This window comes from Callospermophilus lateralis, chromosome 10 (assembly GCF_048772815.1).
Source record: "Callospermophilus lateralis isolate mCalLat2 chromosome 10, mCalLat2.hap1, whole genome shotgun sequence".
Classification (NCBI taxonomy): Eukaryota; Metazoa; Chordata; class Mammalia; order Rodentia; family Sciuridae; genus Callospermophilus; species Callospermophilus lateralis.
The window spans coordinates 129,962,697-129,981,413 of NC_135314.1; the positions used below are offsets into that span (position 1 = coordinate 129,962,697).

General features: G+C 47.9%; 1 protein-coding gene across 1 annotated transcript; it reads right to left on the reverse strand.

Annotated features, from left to right (window-relative positions):
* Nucleotides 1-5,232: 5,232 nt before the first annotated feature.
* Nucleotides 5,233-14,317, reverse strand: Grm2 (glutamate metabotropic receptor 2). The gene is made up of 5 exons (XM_076868326.2): nt 13,868-14,317; nt 10,688-11,525; nt 7,532-8,607; nt 5,708-5,888; nt 5,233-5,470 (listed from the first exon to the last, which is right to left on the reverse strand). The coding sequence occupies exons 1-5, from the start codon at nt 14,315-14,317 to the stop codon at nt 5,397-5,399; spliced, it is 2,619 nt and encodes an 872-aa protein (XP_076724441.1). The 3' UTR covers nt 5,233-5,396.
* Between the last annotated feature and the right edge of the window lie 4,400 nt (nt 14,318-18,717).

Consider the following 18,717-nt stretch of genomic DNA (forward strand, 5'->3'; position numbering starts at 1 on the left):
GGCTCCCAGCAAGGTAGGCCGGAGAGGATCACTTGAGCCCCAAGAACAACATAGTTAGACCCCATCTCCCAAGAAAAGAAAAAGAAAGATATTGATCTGGCAATGATTTATAAAATATGATATCAAAAGCACACTATCAACAAGAACAAGCATAACCAATTGGAATTGCATCAAGTGAAAAAGCTCCTTCACAGCAAAGCAAAGAATCAACAGAATAATTAGATAACCCACTGAAAGGGGGGAAAAATACTTGTAATCCATAGATCTGATTGGGGGTTAATATTCAAAGTACGTAAGGAACCAATGAAATAGCAGAAAAGCAAAGAATCCAATGAAAAAAAAATGAACATGAATAGACATTTCTCAAATGAACACATACAAACGACTAACAGGTATATGAAAAGGTGCTCAAGAACACTAATCATTAGGGGAATGCAAATGAAAACCACAATGAAGCATCTCCTCACACTTGTTAGAATGGCTATTATCATTAAGACAAATTAAGTGTTGGGGAAGATGTGGAGACTAGAGAACACCCACATACACTAGGAATGTAAATTGGTACAACCATTATGGAAAACAGTATGGAGTTTCCTCCAAAAATTAAAAATAGAACAACCATCTATATGATTCATCGATTGCACTTCTTGGTGTATACACTAAGGAAAAATTAGTATATTGAAAAGAAGTTTGCACCACCATGTTTATTACAGCATTATTCACAACAATCCAGATATGGATTCAAACTAAGTGTCCATTGATAGGTGGATGAATTTTAAAAGTGAGTTGTGTATATACAATGGCATATTATTCAGCTATAAAAAAAGGAAAGAAATTCTGTCACTTGATACAATATGAATAAACCTGGAGGACATTCATGCTAGGTGAAATAAACCAGGCAAATACTGCATAATCTCACCTGTAAGTAGAACCTAGAAAAGTCTAAACTCATGGAAATGGATAAAATTAAATGGTAGTTGCCAAGGCCTGGGAGTGGGAACAGGGATAAGGAAATGTTGAAAGTATACAAAGTTTCAGATTGAATAAGTTCTGGAGATCTAGTGCACACCAATACAACACCATGGCTATATTATTAATAATTATATACTTGAAAATTGATGAAAGAACTTAAAAAGAAATCTCACCATACACACACACACACACACACACACACACATACACACACACACACACACACATATATGAAAATATACTTTAAATGGTAAATTTAATGTGTAATTTACCACAATTTTAAATACCAATTGCATTTCTAAAAAACTATAAACAAACAGCTGAGAAATAAAATGATACTTAAAATGTCACTTCCAATAGCATCAAAAAATAAAATGCTGGGCTGGGGCTGTAGTTCAGTGGCAGAACACTTGCCTCTCATATGTGAGACACTGGATTTGATCCTTAGCACCACATTAAAATAAATAAAATACAGGCATTCTGTCCATCTACAACCACAAAAAAATTTTTTTAAATAAATAAAATGCCTAAGGATAAACTTAATACAATAACTCCAAAACTCTTTCAGTGAAAACTACAAAACAATGCTGAGAAATTAGAGACTGAAATCAATGAAAAAATATACCATATTTATGAACTGAATGGCAATATTTTTCTAAGGTTACAATTTTCTACAAATTGATTTTTTTCCCACAAAACTGGAAAGACTGATTTTAAAATTTATATTAAAATATTAAGAACCTAGAACAACCAAGACAATTATAATTTTTAAAAAAGCATAAAGTTGAAGGGCTTGCCCTCCCTAATCTCAAGATTCACTCTAAAGCTAAAGTAATCAAGACAGTGTGATGTTCATTAGGATAAATAAATAAAATCCAGAAATACCCTTATGGCCAACTGACTTCAGGCAAGGGTGCCAATATATTTCAACACAGGAAAAGGGAATCTTTGAAATAAGCAATGTTGAAACAACTGAGTATCCATCTAGGTAAAAATTAATATTGACTCTTATCTCACACCACATACAAAAATTAATTCAAGAAAGATGAAAGACCTCAATGTAAAAACTAAATCTGTAAAATGTCTAGGAAAAAAAATCAATAGAGAAGTGTTATCTGAAAACAGCAGAGTAGGTAGCTTCCGGGCCATCCCTCTATAGAGATGCTTAAATACAGTGCTTACCTTCCTCTCTTTGTTGAATATGGCCACAGTGAAAAAGAGACCCATGTACAGGCCACAATCCAGAGCCACATACCCTGTGCATGAGGACCTCCATCTGCCCCAGTGAACCAGTCCTTCCATTTCCGGTGCAAAAAGGTTGACAACAGGTCAGACTCTCCTCAAATCCCATGAGATTGAAAGAATGTTTGCCTCTAAATGGAACTCCATCTTCTTTCTTAAACTTGAGGGATATTTCAGGGGAGGAAATATCTTTAGTGATGAAGAAATGTTTGGGAAGTTCAGTTTTTATTTCAGATTCATTTTCTTCAATTAGAGTCAAGTAAAATTAAATCTTCACTAAGAAAATAGACATATGGTATGATCCCATTTTTATGAAAGTATTTCTATCTCTCCTATCTGTAAAAATGCATAGAAATATGTCTAGCATGATGTACCAGAAATGTTAATGATGGTTATATTTGAATCATGAAACTTGAGGTAATACTTTTATTTTCTTTTTGTACTTTTCTGCAATGCTTAAACCATTTATAGGGAGCATACAACTGTTTTCACAGAAAGAATAATTTTATTTTATTTTTTTTAAAAAAACTAACATCTTGACAAGAGCCCTCAGGGTTTAAAGCTTTCATTTCCACTTTCTTTCTTTTGCTCCCATGACTCTCCCCCAGGTTCCTCATTTCTCTCTTCCCTCCCTTTTCATCCCTCACCTTTCTCCTTCCTCTGCATTCACCAGGTCCAGTTTTTCTCCTCCAAGCTGAGAATATCCATCTCAGTGCTTAAAACCCACTAGCCCACAGGAACAAAAAGGGTGGGCTCCTCTCCTTTTTCTGCTGGAATTGGGGTGGAGTGTTTCTGCTGGAATTGGGGTGGGGGGTTTCTGCTGGAATTGGGGTGGGGTGTTTCTAGAGAGTTTTGAGGCTCTCAGGGATTCCTCATTTCCCCTTCCCTCCCACGTACCCTCACACCAGCAGAGAAGGCAAGAGCAGCTAGGGCAGAGTGGGGCAATGGAGAGGGAGCACTGTCCTGAATGCAACTCTGGGCAACTTTCACCCATGGGTTTCTGGGGAATCAAAAAACTTGAATCTTATTCTTGGCTCCATGTCATCCTCACTTTTTGTCCCCAGAACCTTTACCCAATACATCACCACTTCCTCTGGATATTGATATTCTGTCTCAGGGGTCTGCACCTGGAAAGGGTTGAAATGTGGGAAGGCATCTCTCATCTGAGCTGCCCTTGTATTACCCTCACCCCCATGCCAGGACTAGGGACAAGAAAAGAAAGAGGTCTGAACCTTTCTCTTCCAAGCCATTGGAATTCATTGTTGAATAAAAGAGAGGCAGGCCCACACAGGCTGAGGTCTACCATGGAGTTTTCACAGAACCAATGGAAGGAATGGATGAAAGGATAGAAGTGGGGCTGGGAGGGCCTTTGAACAAAGCCACAGGAGAAACACCCATGCCTCAATGTAAACTCTGGCTGCTCAGTCAGAGTACCTGGTAGTTATGGTCATGAATGGGATTCTCCCTGGAGAATGCTTGGCATCTTTGATCCTCCGTCCCCAAAATAAGTAGGGTTCTCCTTTGGGAACTCTAAGCCTAACATAAACAGACCCAGCAGAAGCCCCAACACCCCTTCCCTTTCCTAAGCAGAGGTGCCAGAACTTTCAGGGTCATGGATTGTGTGGCATTGGAGAGAAGGAAAACCAGACATTAGCCCAGGTCACCCATGACTGGAAGGAAAACTTGGGGTCGGGGGAGCTCGCAAACCCTGGTCTTTCTTTTGCTTGTTGCCTACATTAGCAGGTGAAATATGACTGCATAGTTAAATATGAATGCCAGATAAACAAAAACTTCATATAAGACACATCCCAAATATTGTGTAAGACATATCTATACCAAAAAAAAAAAAAAATTCCCTGTTTAGGACCTTCAGAGTTAACTGAGTATTCTACATTTTGCCATTCTTGCATACCAGATATGAACTGAGGAGGAGAAGCCATTCCTGCAATTTTTTTATTTCCATTGTTTGAATTATTAACCCAAATTTCCAAATTTGCTTGCAGAAGCAAATGAAGCCACTAGAAACAAAAAATGTCCCTGTCCTGCCTATCCTTCTGAGATACTGCAGACCCTTCTGAAGCTGCCATCTTCTTAGGGTTCAGTGCCCTGAGCCATGTGGCCTAGACTGAGCCTTGGCGCCCTCTGCTGGTGATCTCCAAATAGAGAATCCTGGAGGACTTCACCACAGTCCTGCAACCAGAAGCACTCCAGACTCTGACTTCCTGCCAGGCCTACCAGTAGATGGCCTCTTCAAACTGCCCAGCTTCTGCACTACCTGCTTCATCTGCCCCCCTTTATGAGCTCTTCCTACCTTTGTATGTGCCAAATGATCACATGACATTCAGTCCCATGCTGCTTCTTGGTTCCCTCTTCACTCAGCCTGTCTCTGAGCTGACCTGGCTCCTCTAAGTACCTGGCAGGCAGCCATGGAAAAGATCACTGATCCCCAGAGATCACAGTCACTCCACACCAGGTGTGCCTTGGCCAGCCTGTGGCGTCTCCTTTAAAATGAAGATGGTTTATTCATTTTCAACCTCCCCAAAGACAGGGCTGGGTTTGTCTCAGTGGTTTCCAAATCCTAACATCAGGAACAGAGTACAGCGGCAAATACTAGCAGAATAAAGACTTGGGAGGCTGGGAAGAGGGGACAGGGCTTCTCTGGGTCAAGGATTAAGAGTGATTTTTTTTTTAAATAAAGACACTTTATTTACAGATAATACAAAATAAACCACAGGACAAACTACTGTTCAGAGACAGGGACAGCCCCCACAACAACCACCCTGCCCATCCTAGAGTAACATATAAAAAATTAAAAAGGCCCTAGGGGAGAGAGGAGTTGGGCTGGAAGCACCTTTGCTGATTAGGGATTGGGGCCTACGATCCTCAGTCACTCCCCCCATCCCCCCACCCCGTGCCAGGGCACTCTCCCCTCTGAGCCCTGGGCCTGGCAAGCAGAGGACACAGCTACAAGGGCAGCTGGTGGCCATTGCAAAGGCTCCCTGGCCAAGGACACTGACTTCTGATTCTGAAGGGTTGGTTGGGACAAGCAGGTGGGTAAGTGACTTTGGGGTGGGCATGGGGTGGGTATTATTGCGTTGCTCCAGCCAATTTCCTCCTGACCATGGACACTATCTACACTGGGTTCCAGGGAACAGCCATATCAGGGCAGAAATGTAGGGTCTTCAAAGCGATGACGTTGTTGAGTCCACCACCTCACGGCCATTGCAAACAGTGGGGACAAACTGTGAGCCAGACCCTAGGGAAAGAAAACCAGAAGTTGGAGATGACCCTGAATCCTCCATAAAGAGTAGGAAGCAGGGAAAGTAGAGCTGTGGAGGGAAGCATGTCCCCCTGCCACCCTCTTATGTTCAGTGTCATCCTGAGGGCACCCCATCCCCCGACAAGGAATCTCAGCAATGGAGGAGTAGACCACACCTGAGGAGATGGGTTGGGAAGGGGAACTCAGGTAGGAAGGGGTGCTTATGATGCTGACCTTGGCCAGGGCTGGAGCTGGCCCTGGCGGCAGCACTGCCAAAGCGGCTGGTGGGTGCCCGATGACTAACCACATTCTTCTGCGGCTGGAAGAGGATGATGTGTAGCTTGGGTGCGAAGAGGCAGCCAAGTACCACAGAGCCACTGAGGCTGACTGACACGCACATGGTGGTGGTCTGTACCTGCAGGGGTTGAGTGGGGAAGCAGGCACAGGTCAAGGATGTCTGTCCCAAAGGCTGGGCCTGGCCCCTAGAACCCCCTTCCCAGGACGTGGGAGAGACAGTAAGCATCTACTGGACCTTGGTGGGCACAGTCCCAGCATCTGTCCTGGTAGACTGTTTGCCCAGGGATCCCAAAGTTCAGCTGTGGGGTTGAACATGCTGGGGTGCATGCATATATAGGAACGTATGCATATGTGGAGGAGCTGGTATGTCCACCACTGCATATCTGAGTGTATGTATGTATGTGCAGTAGTGAGTGTACAGGTCTGTGTGTGTACAAGTGTTTGTGGGTATAGGATGTATGGGTATGGACTGTGTGCAGGGAGGGAACTGTGTGTGTGTATGCCAGGATGTGTAAAAAAATGTGCATGCATGTGTCTGTATATGTGCTGGTATATGTGTTTGTGCATGCATGGTTGACTATTGTGTATATGTATGCCCTGGGTGAGTCCTTAGCTATGATTGGCATGAAAATGCAAATTATATGCACATTCAGGCTAAGTCAAAGCAGATTCCCTCTTAATCCTAGCCTCCAGGTGGTGACCCAGCAGTTGCAAGCAGAGCAGCCAAGCCCAGAGATCCCTGGGCCCCAGCACTGCACCACCACACTTCTGTCCTGGGGAAAGAACCTTTGCCAGGATGTTTGCCACTATTTTCCTGCTCCTTTAATTGTTAAGATTGTCGATTCAGACCCTACACTGCATTCTCAAGCTATGTGACCTCAGGCACAGGGTTGACTTTCCAAGGCCCTGTTTCTTTGTCAGTAAAATGGGAGAGCCATGGAGCTTACTCCAGAGTCATGAGGATTAACCAAGATGATTCTCTTGTCAGTCAGAGGCCAGCTCACCTGTTCTCCTCTGAGAGGCCTTTTCTGTTCACCCCATTTAAAGTATCCATTGCCCCTTGGAGCTGAGGATACCCACTGAGACAGTGTCAGATAAAACCAAATTTGTTTGGAAGCCACAAACTGGAATATAGCTTTCATCTGATTTAACCTTTGTCAACCCTTCCTCTCCTCCCCCTACCTTCTTTGCTTCATCTTTCATCTGTAGACCTCCTCTCTAGTCAAACCCTTAAACCCCTGGAACATATTTCTGCACCCCATCTCCTGCCAGTTTAGGAATGACATTGGAATACTGACATCTCTCTCTCTTTCTCTCTCTCTCTCTTTTCCTTTTGGTATCAGGGATTGAACCCAGGAGTGCTTAGCCATCACATCTCCAGCCATACATATGTTTATATTTAGAGCCATATATATTTTATTTAGAGACAGGGTCTTGCTGAGTTGCTTTAGAACCTCACTTAGTTGCTGAGACTGGCTTTGAACTCATGATCCTCTTGCCTCAACTTTTCAAGCCAATGGGATTACAGGCGTGTACCACCAAGCCTGGTTGACATCTCTTCTAACTCTAACTTGAGTTCCGCACTTTTCTGCCCAGTCCCTACTCATCCCTTTCACCTTCCTATAGGGTTCACACAAGCTATGGGTCCCTGAGTGAACATATAAGCTCTTGGAGCATCAATTATCAGGAGATGAAATGAAATACCAGGAAACCAAGAGTCCAGCATCCCATCCCCTCCCACCTCTGCAGCAGGCAGCTCACCCGATAGTCACTGGAGGTGACATAGAAGATGGGCAGGAATGCCAGCCAGATGATGCACGTGGTGTACATGGTGAAGCCAATGAACTTGGCCTCATTGAAATTTTCGGGGCACTTGCGGGTCTTGAAGGCATAGAGCGTGCAGAGTGCGATGAGGAGCACGTTGTATGCCAGAGAGCCCAGCATGCTTGCATCACGGTGGTTACAGCGCAGTGTCACCACCTCCCGCCGTTCAGGGGCTGTCTCTTTGCCTGTGCCCGGTGCCTCCACCACCAGCCAGGCAGCTACAATGAGCAGCTGGCCTGAGATAAGTGCCAGGCAGATGGCGACTTGTGAGGCAGGACTGATAAAGCGTGGTCTCTGGGCTCCCTCCCGGGGCCCACCGAAGATGCGCGCAATGCGGTTAGTCTTGGTGAGCAGGGCTGAGTAGCAGACAGAGAAGGCAGTGCCCAAACCAAGGCGCCGTAAGGTGCACACAGCCGTGGATGGCTTGGCAATGAAGATGAAGGTCATGCAGTAGCAGAGGAAAACACCACCCAGCAGAATGTAGCAGAGCTCCCGACCCGAGGCCTTGACCACAGGAGTGGCATTGTGCCGTACAAAGACACCCAGCACAAAGAGGGTGGCCAGGGCACCGAGGCAGGCGATGGTGACAGGTCCCACTGCCCAAGCATCACCCCAGCGGATGTACTCCTGGGGCAGCTCAAAGCAGCCAGTCAGGCTGGCATTTGGCCAGTAGCCCAGACCGCAGTCAGCACAGGTAAACTCATCCAACCGGTACTCATAGGGCTGGCAGGGGATACAGAGCCAGCAGCAAACTTCACCTGGCTGCACGCTCTTCACCTCGTTCTGAAGACAGGGCTCACTGCAGCGAGAGGCAGGCAGGGGTCCAGCAGAAGGTGAGGCCCATGGGATGAGGCTGGTGTCCAGAGTCAGGCCTTCTGCCCAATATCCCACCTTCTGGTAACGATAGTGCCCATTGCCTGCCCGCAGATAGGTAAAGATGTTGTAGCGGCCAATACCATCACCAAAGCGGTCGAAGCGGACCTCATTGTGAGTTTCAGCTGGGCGGAAGGGGGCTGAGATGGGGGAGGGAAGGAAGAAAAGGTTGGATCAGTGGGTTATCCTAATGGAAACTCAACCCTCACCCTCAATGGATCCAATCCCAAAGCTAAGGCCATCAGTAGCTCTTCCAATCCTCACCCCAATACTAAAGCCCATCTTAACCCTAGTCATTTTTCTAGGAGGTTACAACAAATTCTAACCCCTAAATTCTAGCATCAAACCTCAGTCTTCACCAATCCTAAACTCCAAAGGTAACCCCAGCCTTAAAGCCAAGTGATTTCCACAAATCTAATGCCTATACCAATCCCCAACCATGACTTGCGAAATCCAACCTTAGACCTAGTCTCTAACACCTTCCAACCTCCAGGCCCCAAACCCCAACTTTATCACAACACAGCTCCCTCCTCAAACTTAACACAGAGAACCCAAAGCTAAGTCCAGCCTCAGGTGCAATCCAGGTCCCACTATTCCTAACAATAACCTCAGCTCCATCCCCCACCAGCCCTAACACTGATTCCAGTACAAACAGAATCACAATCTCAGTGTCACCTTCAACCAGTTCCCTTCACAGAATGGTCATTGCCACTCTCCACCCCCACTTCATCCCCTGTGAACCTCACATGGCTCAGCCAGGCTCAGGAGTCAGGACTACACCTTCCCTGATCCCAGTGAGAAATCAGAGTTCAAGAAAACATTCTTAAGTCTCCATGAGTGAATGGTTTAGCCTGAATTCAAACCCAAGATCCTCCAAACTCTTACTTTTTCCAGTCAGTGTCAAAGTTCTCAAAATCCATTTCTAGCCCAACCATAATTCTATCCAAGCCCAGTAGACTGAATATAGCCTTCCTCTAACATCCACTCAATCGGAGCCCACATTCCAACTCTAACCTCTATTCTCATTCTATCACAACTCTGAACATCAATCTTATTGAAATTATAGTTGACACAGGTTCTGTAGCTGCAGAGTCAACCAACTCAGAATCAAAATAACAATTTTTAAAATCAATTAGTTCTATGAGGGTTGCATCTATACCTAACATGCACAGGCTTTTTGTTGTTGTTGTTGTTGTTATTCCTTCAACAATACAGTAAAACTATTTACATAGCATTTACATTGCATTTAGTATTGAGAGATATTTTAAAGTATACAGGAAGACAGATATAAGTTATATGCAAATACTATACAATTTTATATAAGGGATAAACAACCCCAGACTTTGGTGTCCATAGAAAGCCTAGAAACATGGATATTGAGGATGACTGTACTCTTTGTCTTAACCCTGCGCCAGGGCTTTCAAGCTATGTCAGTTCTGGCAGCCTCTCTCATTGCTCCCAAAATGATTCTTTCTGAAACCTAGTGATGACTAAATGATTCTCATTGTTCTTAAAACAAGTATTTTAACTTTTGATTTGAAGACACCAGGACCACTTTAGATGGCAAATAAAGATTAGGAATAGAAGTTTTCCCTAAAAAGAATGTCATTTCAATGCTTGCCCTCAATCTAGTCTGATTCAGACTCTCTCGCAGCTATCTAAGAATGGATTAGGAATCCCCTGGTTTCCACCCCAAGCAAGATAAGGAGTCAGGAGACAGGGCAAGAACGAGCAGGAGCCAAAGACCTAGCAGGAAAAGGCCAGAGGTCTCCTATCTCGAAGGGTCTCTCAGGAAGTTGAACCTCAGCAAGCCAGGTGTGACAGCACACACCTATAACCCCAACTACTTGAGAGGCTGAGTTAGGAGGACCACAAATTAGAGGCCAGCTGGGGCAATTTAGAGATACCATATCTAAAACTAAACAATAAAAAGGGCTGGGGTTGTATCTCAGTGGTAGACCGCTTGCCCAGCATGTATGAGGCCCTGGGTTCAATTCCCAGTGCTACAAAAAGAACAGAAGCAAAACCTCAGCCCAGGCTCCAGTTCTAGTCCCCTCTGCCTAGTAGTCCTTGTCCTGGCTCTGACACCAGCCCCCTGGAAGAGTTCTCTGCTTGTGCTATGCTATGTTTCTTTAGCTAAGTAACAGAATATGAAAATCTGTTTTCCCTCTTTTCTCTAAGAGAGTCAGCAAGCTGATGGACACTAGCCAGCACTATTACCATCAAACTTGACATTGAGTACGAAGTCCTTGTAGAGGCGGCGCCCGTTGACAGGACGCATCGCATCGCATAGATGGGTGGTGTTGGGGCAGAGGGCACGGTGCATGTTGTGCAGTGCGTGGGCCATGGCATACACTGCATTGACCACAAACATAATCTTGGACTCCTGCTCAAAGGGCACGGCCCGCAGAGAGTGAGCTGCACAGTCTCTCTGCCGGAAGCTGCAGCGGAACCTCTGCTCCCAGAACTCACGGAACCAGGGGTTCCGGCTGTTGTTCCAGGGGTCCAGGTTCTGGAAATAGGAGGCAAAGTCACTGATAGGGTAAGAGGCCAACTCGATGGTGATGGCACCCTCAGCAGCCCCCTCGCTGCCTGCGACCACACTCTCCAGGGCCCCCCAGCCATCACTGGCCACCCAGGTAAAGCTGGCATTGAGGCGCTGGGTGGCAGCAAGCAGCTCCCGAGCATCCTCAGAACGGGTGAACAGGACAGCCACACGGGCACTGGGCTTCTGCAGCAGTGCACGCACCACACCCTCAAAGGCTGCACGGCTCATGGCACGGCCCACCTTCTCTGAGGTAGCCACACAGATGTTGCGAGCACGAGCCTCTAGCTCAAAGGCCTCAATGCCTGTCTCGCCATAGTCACCCTCGGATGCCACAGTGGATACATAGGTCCAGTTGAAGAAGCGGAGAATTTCAGCCATGGCCTTGGCTTGGAAAAAGTCAGGGGGCACTGTGCGTGCAAAGTAGTCATAGCGGGACTTGTCACTCAACTTGGCACTGGTGGAAGCATAGCTGATCTGTGGGATTTGAAATAGCCGCAGAAGGTTGGCCACCTGGGAAGCAGGGTAGAGAAGGCAAAGATAAGAGAACAGATCAAATGAACACTAGAAACAGGGCAATCCCCACATCTAGCACTTAAGCATCCACGCAGGATAGCCCTAAGGTTTCCCTTTCTCAAAAGGCCAAATCTTAATTTTTGTATGTGTGTGCGATACTGGGGATTGAACCAGGGTGCTTTACCATCAAACTATATCTCCAGTCCTTTTCATTTTTTGAGACGGGGTATCATTAAGTTGTTGAAGCTGGCCTCAAATTTGCTGCCTCAGTCCCAGAGTCCAAGTTCTGGAATTACAGAGGGGCACCTAAAATCAAATCTTAATTTGACGTGTCTTCAACCTAGGAGTGGGAAGTTTCTGCCCCTTCTCAAGGGCTGAGGGAGAAGATCCAGGGCTAAGGCCCCAGGGTCCTGAATCACACCTCAACCAGATGCAAGGCAGGGGACTAAGAAAGGTTGATATTTAGCTGCACACTGAGACTCAGTTTCTTACCCTTTCAAGGCTGCTGAGCACATAAAAATGATACTGCACAGACACTACAGCTCCTGGCATATGGAAGCTAATAGGGATATGGGCAAGAGAGAAGAGACGGGAATGCTGATGTGTGGTCCCTGCTACAGAAGGCTGGCAGCCTAGGATGGGAAGCAGGTAACCCAGCTCCTGGAAATAAATTCATGGGATCTTGACAAGAACTATGTAAAGGAGCAGGGCTGGGAAAGCACCTCAGAGGCTCCTAATGAAGACATCAACAGGTGGGAGGATGCCCACCCACCCCTGTCCCCAGTCAGGGCTGCAGATGCAGATGCTGGCACAGTCACCCTTGATCAAACTGCCATCCAGTTACTCCCAATAGTTGGGACTAGCAGGACCACTTGATGGTTCCTGCCTCTGCTTCATTTCTCTTAAACAAGCATTCCAGGTCAGGGGTCTAATAGCAATGCTCTCTGCTGGTCTCCTAAAGGAAGCTGAGGTCCTAGCCAAGGCCCCAATATGGTCCCCAGCCAGGGCCCCAGTTCTGGCCTCATCTTCCAACAGACTACACAGGGCACTTGCAAGTGAGGATCTGGGCAAGAGGTTGGACACAGTCAAGGAGCAAGAGAATCCCACCTGGGTCAAATCAACCAGGTGTGCCCAGGAGACAGCCCAGGAAGCAGCAAAGGGAAGTTAGCTGGGCCAGCAATCTCTGCTGAAGCCCAGCAACACAACAATACACCTTGTGCTGGCCCTTGTGAGAGGGCAGGGCAGGGGCAGGGGTGAGGAATATTTCCTCATGTTACCTCCTCAAATCTTTCACCTCCAAAGACCCTAGGGTACCTTATCCCTTATTTCCACACACATTGTTTTTCTTCCTCCTGATTACCCATCTTATTTCTCTCCTCTGGCTTCTCCTGGGTTCTATCTGCCTACCTTGCTCTAATCCAGAAAGAGATGGTCTTGAAAAATTGGGCTAAGAGCATTGACTTTGCATCTCCCCTTTGCCACAACTTGGCTTGTGACACCTCCTCTCTCTCTGCCTGTTTACTCATCTATAAAATTGGTTAATAACAATAGCAGTTAAGATTTTTTGTGCCCTCATGACTTTCCAGGCCCTCGGATACATACTTTGCTCATTAAATTTTCACTAGAAACCTAAAAGTAGAAAATATTTTGAATCCAATTGTGTGTGTGTGTGTGTGTGTGTGTGTGTGTATTTTGGTACTGGAAATTGGGAATTGAACCCAGGGCTTCCCACATGCTAGGCACTACCATCGAGCATCATCCTCAGCACTTTTTATTTTGAAACAGGGTCTCACTAAATTGCCCAGGCTGGCCTCAAATTTGCCATCTTCCTGCCTACACCTCCCAAGTTGCTGGGATTATGGGCATGTCCACCACACCCAGCTATAAATTCCATTTTATGAGAAAACTAAGACACGGGGGGGGGGGGGGGGGGGGCGGGGGGGGAAACCTATTTAGAGTCATGCAAGTTAGCATGTGGGAGAGCCAGAGTTTAAACCCAGAAACTGACTCCAGAGGTCTGGCCTCTCAGGTTGTTTAACATCATCACAGTGTGTGTGTGCGTGTGCGTGTGCGTGTGTGTGTGTGTGTGTGTGTGTTTAGTGTGTGGTGTTTCCCTTTTCTTTTTTTTTCCTTAGGGGAGTTTCTCTTACACAATCTCTAGAAATCAACCCTATTATGTGACAGAGCATTCTTTTAGTCTTCTATAAAAAGCTACTTAAAAGAAGCTGCTGGTCCCCCCTTTCCATGCAGGGCAGTACTGGAGCCTCTGCTCAGCAGGAATTCTAGGTCACCACCTCCAGCCTTCCTCCCCAGCCCTCATTTGGGTGGCCTCCACATACCTGGATGGAAACGTCACTGTAGGAGCCGCCAATGACACCAGTGATAGCAGTGGGAGCATCACCGTGGGTGGCATAAGAGCCGTCGGGGCAGATATGGCGAGAGCCATCAGCACCTCTGCTGAGAGAGGCACGTACAAAGTCCAGTGCCTGCTCCAGGGCATATGTGTCCTTGGAACAGCTGTCAAGGATGTGTGCACCCAGGCGCACCCCAGGCAGCAGGTGGGGGTCGTGGTTGATACGGTCCAGTGCGAAAAGCATGGCCTCCAGGCGCTGGATGCCACGATGCTCATTGACAGGACCACACTCCTCAGCTGGACCACCCTTCTGGTGCACTGGGAACAGCCCACCCAGCACCAGGTCCCCCTCCAGGGTCAGCACCTTCTTGGCCGGGCCCTCAGCCACAGCACCCGACAGCAGCAGCAGTGCCAGGAGCCCAAGCAGCGATCCCATGGCTCCAAAGGGGATGGATAGGTCCAGCATATGCTGGTCTCCAGGGGATTAGGATAGAAGCAGCAAAGGCAAAGAGAGGAGGAGAAAGGGACCAGGAAAGGACAAACAGGAAGAGAGATGAGAAGGGACCCAGCTCCTGCAGAGAAATAGAGAGACAAACAGAAAGGGAAAAGTGGAACCTAAAAGTGGCTGCCTCTTTTTTTCCCCAGCTTCCCCTTCTGACTCTGTCCCTCCTCACATCCAATTCCCAGGGACTCAGGGGTCATGGGGAGAGTGGTGTAACTAACTAGGCTGAGAAGCTCCTGGGATACCTCCCTGAGTCTCTCACTCAACCCTGCTCTGATTTGGGCTAGTTATGGGCCCTGTACACCTACCAAGCTCAGCATAAGGGGAAAAGAGACAGGGAGAGGAGACCCAGGAAGAAGACAGAAGAACCCAACCCATGCCAAGCCCTCTATAAATTAAAGGGTGTCTGTCCAAGACTCTACACAAACCTCACAAGATCTCAAGGTTAGTACCTTTTCAGCAGAGACCATGTCAAAGTTACAAACTCAGGGAAGCAGTCCCTGTCCTGAGCCTCAGATTTTCAGAGAGGGGACCCTGCTGTCTGAAGACCTACCAGGGAAGAATCTCCAAGTGATAATCTCCAATCCTAGGGAGACCCCATAACGTGACAGAGTATTCTCTTAGTCTTCTATAAAAAGCTACTTAAAAGAAGCTGCTGGTCCCCTTTTCCATGCAGGGCAGTACTGGAGTCTCTGCTTAGCAGGAATTCTAGGGCACCACCTCCAGCCTCCCTCCCCAGGCCTCATTTGGGTGCCTCCACATACCTGGATAAATACCCAAGGATGCTAGCATCTGGTTCTTAAAAGACCATCTCTACAGTTACCTGACTGAGAAAGAAATGGAGACCATAGGCCCTGAATGAGACTCCCCAGGGAAGGCACCAAAGCGGCCATGGGTCCTGTATGAGCAGGACAAGTACATATGAAAGTACATGTGTTATAGGTTGGGGGACAATTCATCTGGTCAGAATCTCCAGTGCTGAGGATGAGTTCTGAACTCTAGCTCTATGTAAGATACTGTTTGAGACTTTCTGCCTCTGTTTTCTTTTTACTTCAAATACAGCAGAGAAAGTCACCATTTCCAGACCTCCCCATTCTCGGTCTCAGGGGCTTGTCCATCCTGAGGCTAGCCTTTAGACACCCCCTTTCTCTGTCTTCCACTCTACATCCTATCATCTATACCCCAGTAGCCTTCCCAAACACCCACCCCACACAGGCTCCTACAATCATGCTGGCTTAAAAAGGCTGGGGGAGGGATATAAATCTTTCCTCAGAACAGGAAAGGAAACTAAGGCTGAAACAGACAGCAACTAGTTCATGGATCTCATGTCCTGGCTATACAGACTGGAGCTTCACACTTTGTCCCCTCATTCCCCCAGAGCTAAATCTCCCACTGGTACTGGGACAAGGGGATTGGGATCCCATGGGAACCGGAAAGAATCAGTTCAACCAGGCAAACAGGAGAGAAGCAGGGATGAAGACCAACACTAATGGAAAGGAACGCAAATAAGGGTTCAGCACAGGGGAGGCCCAGATGGAAGACCAGAGGCAGGAAGGGGACAGAACCCCGGAATCGGGTAGCCAGGAGGCCAGGGCCACAAATCCGATCAGGGGGCAAGAGAGTCCAGAAAGGCTGAAACAAAAGACGGAGGCACAGACAGAAAGAAGAATCAGAGGACATTGGAACAGGAGGAATGAACCCAGGAGCGGGACGCAGGGCGTGCGTTTTATGGGAAGAAAGGCGGGACGCCCTGGGCTGTCTTCCCGCTTCCCAAAGCTCCCAGAGAGCAGGTCTGTACGCCCCGGCCTGGGTGCCCCAGAACTCGAGGACCCGGGGGCGCCGGGACGTGGAGTCAGGGCTAAAAAGGTCTGCAGCGGCCGCGGTACTACAGGCTCACCCTACCTGGCGCGCCCAGCTCCAGCACGTAGAGAATCCGAGTGGAGCAAGGGGGGCGCAGGGCTCCCGGCTCCAGCTCGCTAGCTCGCTCGCTCGCTCGCTGGTTCTGCGCTCTCCGCCAGCTCACCCTGCCGCTTTCAATCGCGGCCCGCCCCGCCCCCGGCCCCGGCCCGCCCCCAGTCCCTCCTCCGGTCCTCCCAACTCTAGGTATCCCCCTCCTAATCTGGCCTCCACCTCCTTTCGGTGCACTGGGAACAGCCCACCCAGCACCTCCAGCACCTCCGGACACCTCCAGGACTCCTTGCCCAAAGCCTTCCGCGACTCTGGCTCCTCGCGGGACCAGGAGCTGTCCGCCGCGTGGTGCTGAATCCCCTCGTGCTCCCGCAGTGCTGGAGTAGGTGCCTCTCTACCCCCACCACCTCGTAGTCAGAATGCGTCCCAGAGAGCGGTGGGTACAGGGTATGGGGTACTGGGTTGGGAAGGTCACTGAGGTTGGAGAATGCGCACGCTGATACGCTGATACGGTTTCCCATGTGTAAGAGAGGAGGAGTTAGCCCTAGGGTTGTCAGCGGACAGTGGGGGACAGGTAAAAGGGCACGTGTGAGGTAGGTGGAGCGCTTGGCCTGTTGCCGAAAGTCTGTCCCGTCCTCACATCCATTCTTTCCATCCAGCGACTGCAGCTGAGACCACAGACCAGGCTCCATGTCAGAGCAGGCCTGAATAAGAGGAAGACAGTGGGGAGGGGGAGGCCAGTGGATGGGGCCACCTCTTCCTTCCTGCAGATGACCTTTACAGCTGCTACCCCTCCCCTCCACTTCTATGCACAAAGGGCATTTATGGCTAAGAGATACTGTGGGGGGCGGGGCCTTCAGGACCAGGGACTAAGGTCAACCCTGAGGAATCTGCTAGGGCTAGCAGGGGGATCTGCGAGGGGAGGGGGCTGAGGAAAGACTTCTGGAACTGGCTGTGTAGGAGGAAGCCAGAGCTGGAGCCCAAGCAGAGGGAGGACAGCTCTGAGAAGATGCTCTTGACTCTTCCCTCCCCCAGCAGGATGGGGAAGGATGCCCCTGGGTAGGGGTGGCGGATAAGTTGTAGTGCCTGGCAATGCTGAAGGATTTGGGGAAAGGGCTATACCTAGATCTAGGTCCAGAGCCTGTGTTATCCACCCCCAACATGTACATGCATTAACAAGTGCTAAGGAGCACGCAACCCTACACACACCTTTGGCAACTGCCCTTTCTTCCACAGGTGTCAGTGGAAGTAAGGTCAGCTATGTGCTGATGAAAATGTCTAGCCCAGGTCCCTTAAGCACACCCCCACCCCCATAATATGTATGTATGGCATATAGGAGGGGATCATAAGAACAGCTATTTCCCTGTACACCCAAACCTAATGCCGCACTGCTCTGGAAATAACACAGGTTTGAAAGAAAACAGACATCAAACCCAAACCCAAATGCAAATGAGATCACTAATGGGCAGTGGGATAAGGGTTCAGAGCTGTCAGAAGAAGCTGGAGAGACAGACATGCTGTCTTCCAGCTCTGGCTCTGGCTCTGCCACCGGCAGCCTTTACCCTCTAGCTGGCTCCGAGAGACTGCTCCCTGGGGTAAGTAAGCAATGGGCTGGGTTCATGTAGCAGAGAGGCTGACAGCAGGAGGGTACTGAGGTAAAAGAAACCACACAGCAATCCCAGCCACACATCCAGGCAACTCACCAAAAGAGCCCCACAAAAGACAAAGGACTTTATACAGATATGGCTACAAACAGCAGCCCAAGAAGTCCATCACATGGCCTGCAGCAAGTGAGCTGTACTGTCCCACTGCAGCACAGACACATGGTAACACACAGCTGTGTGGCCACCACTTCCAACTGGATACATACACATAGCCTTACACATACAACTGTACAAGTGGACCTGGCCACACACGTAACTATAAAGGTCAGTGCAGCCATAATATAAAGCTGTATATGTAGATAACATCCAGAAGTAAATGCAATGCTCCCACACAGTACTAGTGGACACAGCTACATATATACACAATGACAGAGCCACACACATAGCCTTAGCAGGAGATACATATGGACACATACAAATAGCTATGCACATAGATATGCCCACAAACATAGTTGTAATAAGAGCTTTCAGTTGCACTAATCCACAGCTTTATACAATGATACATACTAAAACATATAGCTTTACACATGAACACATAACCATGCATGCACAGATGAACACACATAGCCACATAGAGAGAACTGTATATAGACAAAGCCCCTCAAAGATGCTTCCAGCCAGCTAGCCTCACACATGTCTATAATGCAACCACATACTGGTAAACACACAAAACAAAGCACCACACACACATAGCTACATAGTCATCCATACATATACAGTCATGCCCAGCCACAATCATATCCTTTCTGATGCTTACTTGGG

Excerpts from the sequence above, each read along its gene's own strand:
- Grm2 (XM_076868326.2), bottom strand. The coding sequence starts at position 14,317 with ATGGGATCGCTGCTTGGGCTCCTGGCACTGCTGCTGCTGTCGGGTGCT. Across the intron at positions 11,526-13,867 it reads ACAGTGACGTTTCCATCCAG|GTGGCCAACCTTCTGCGGCT; the intron begins GTATGTGGAGGC and ends CCTGCTTCCCAG. Across the intron at positions 5,889-7,531 it reads TCACCTCCAGTGACTATCGG|GTACAGACCACCACCATGTG; the intron begins GTGAGCTGCCTG and ends CAACCCCTGCAG.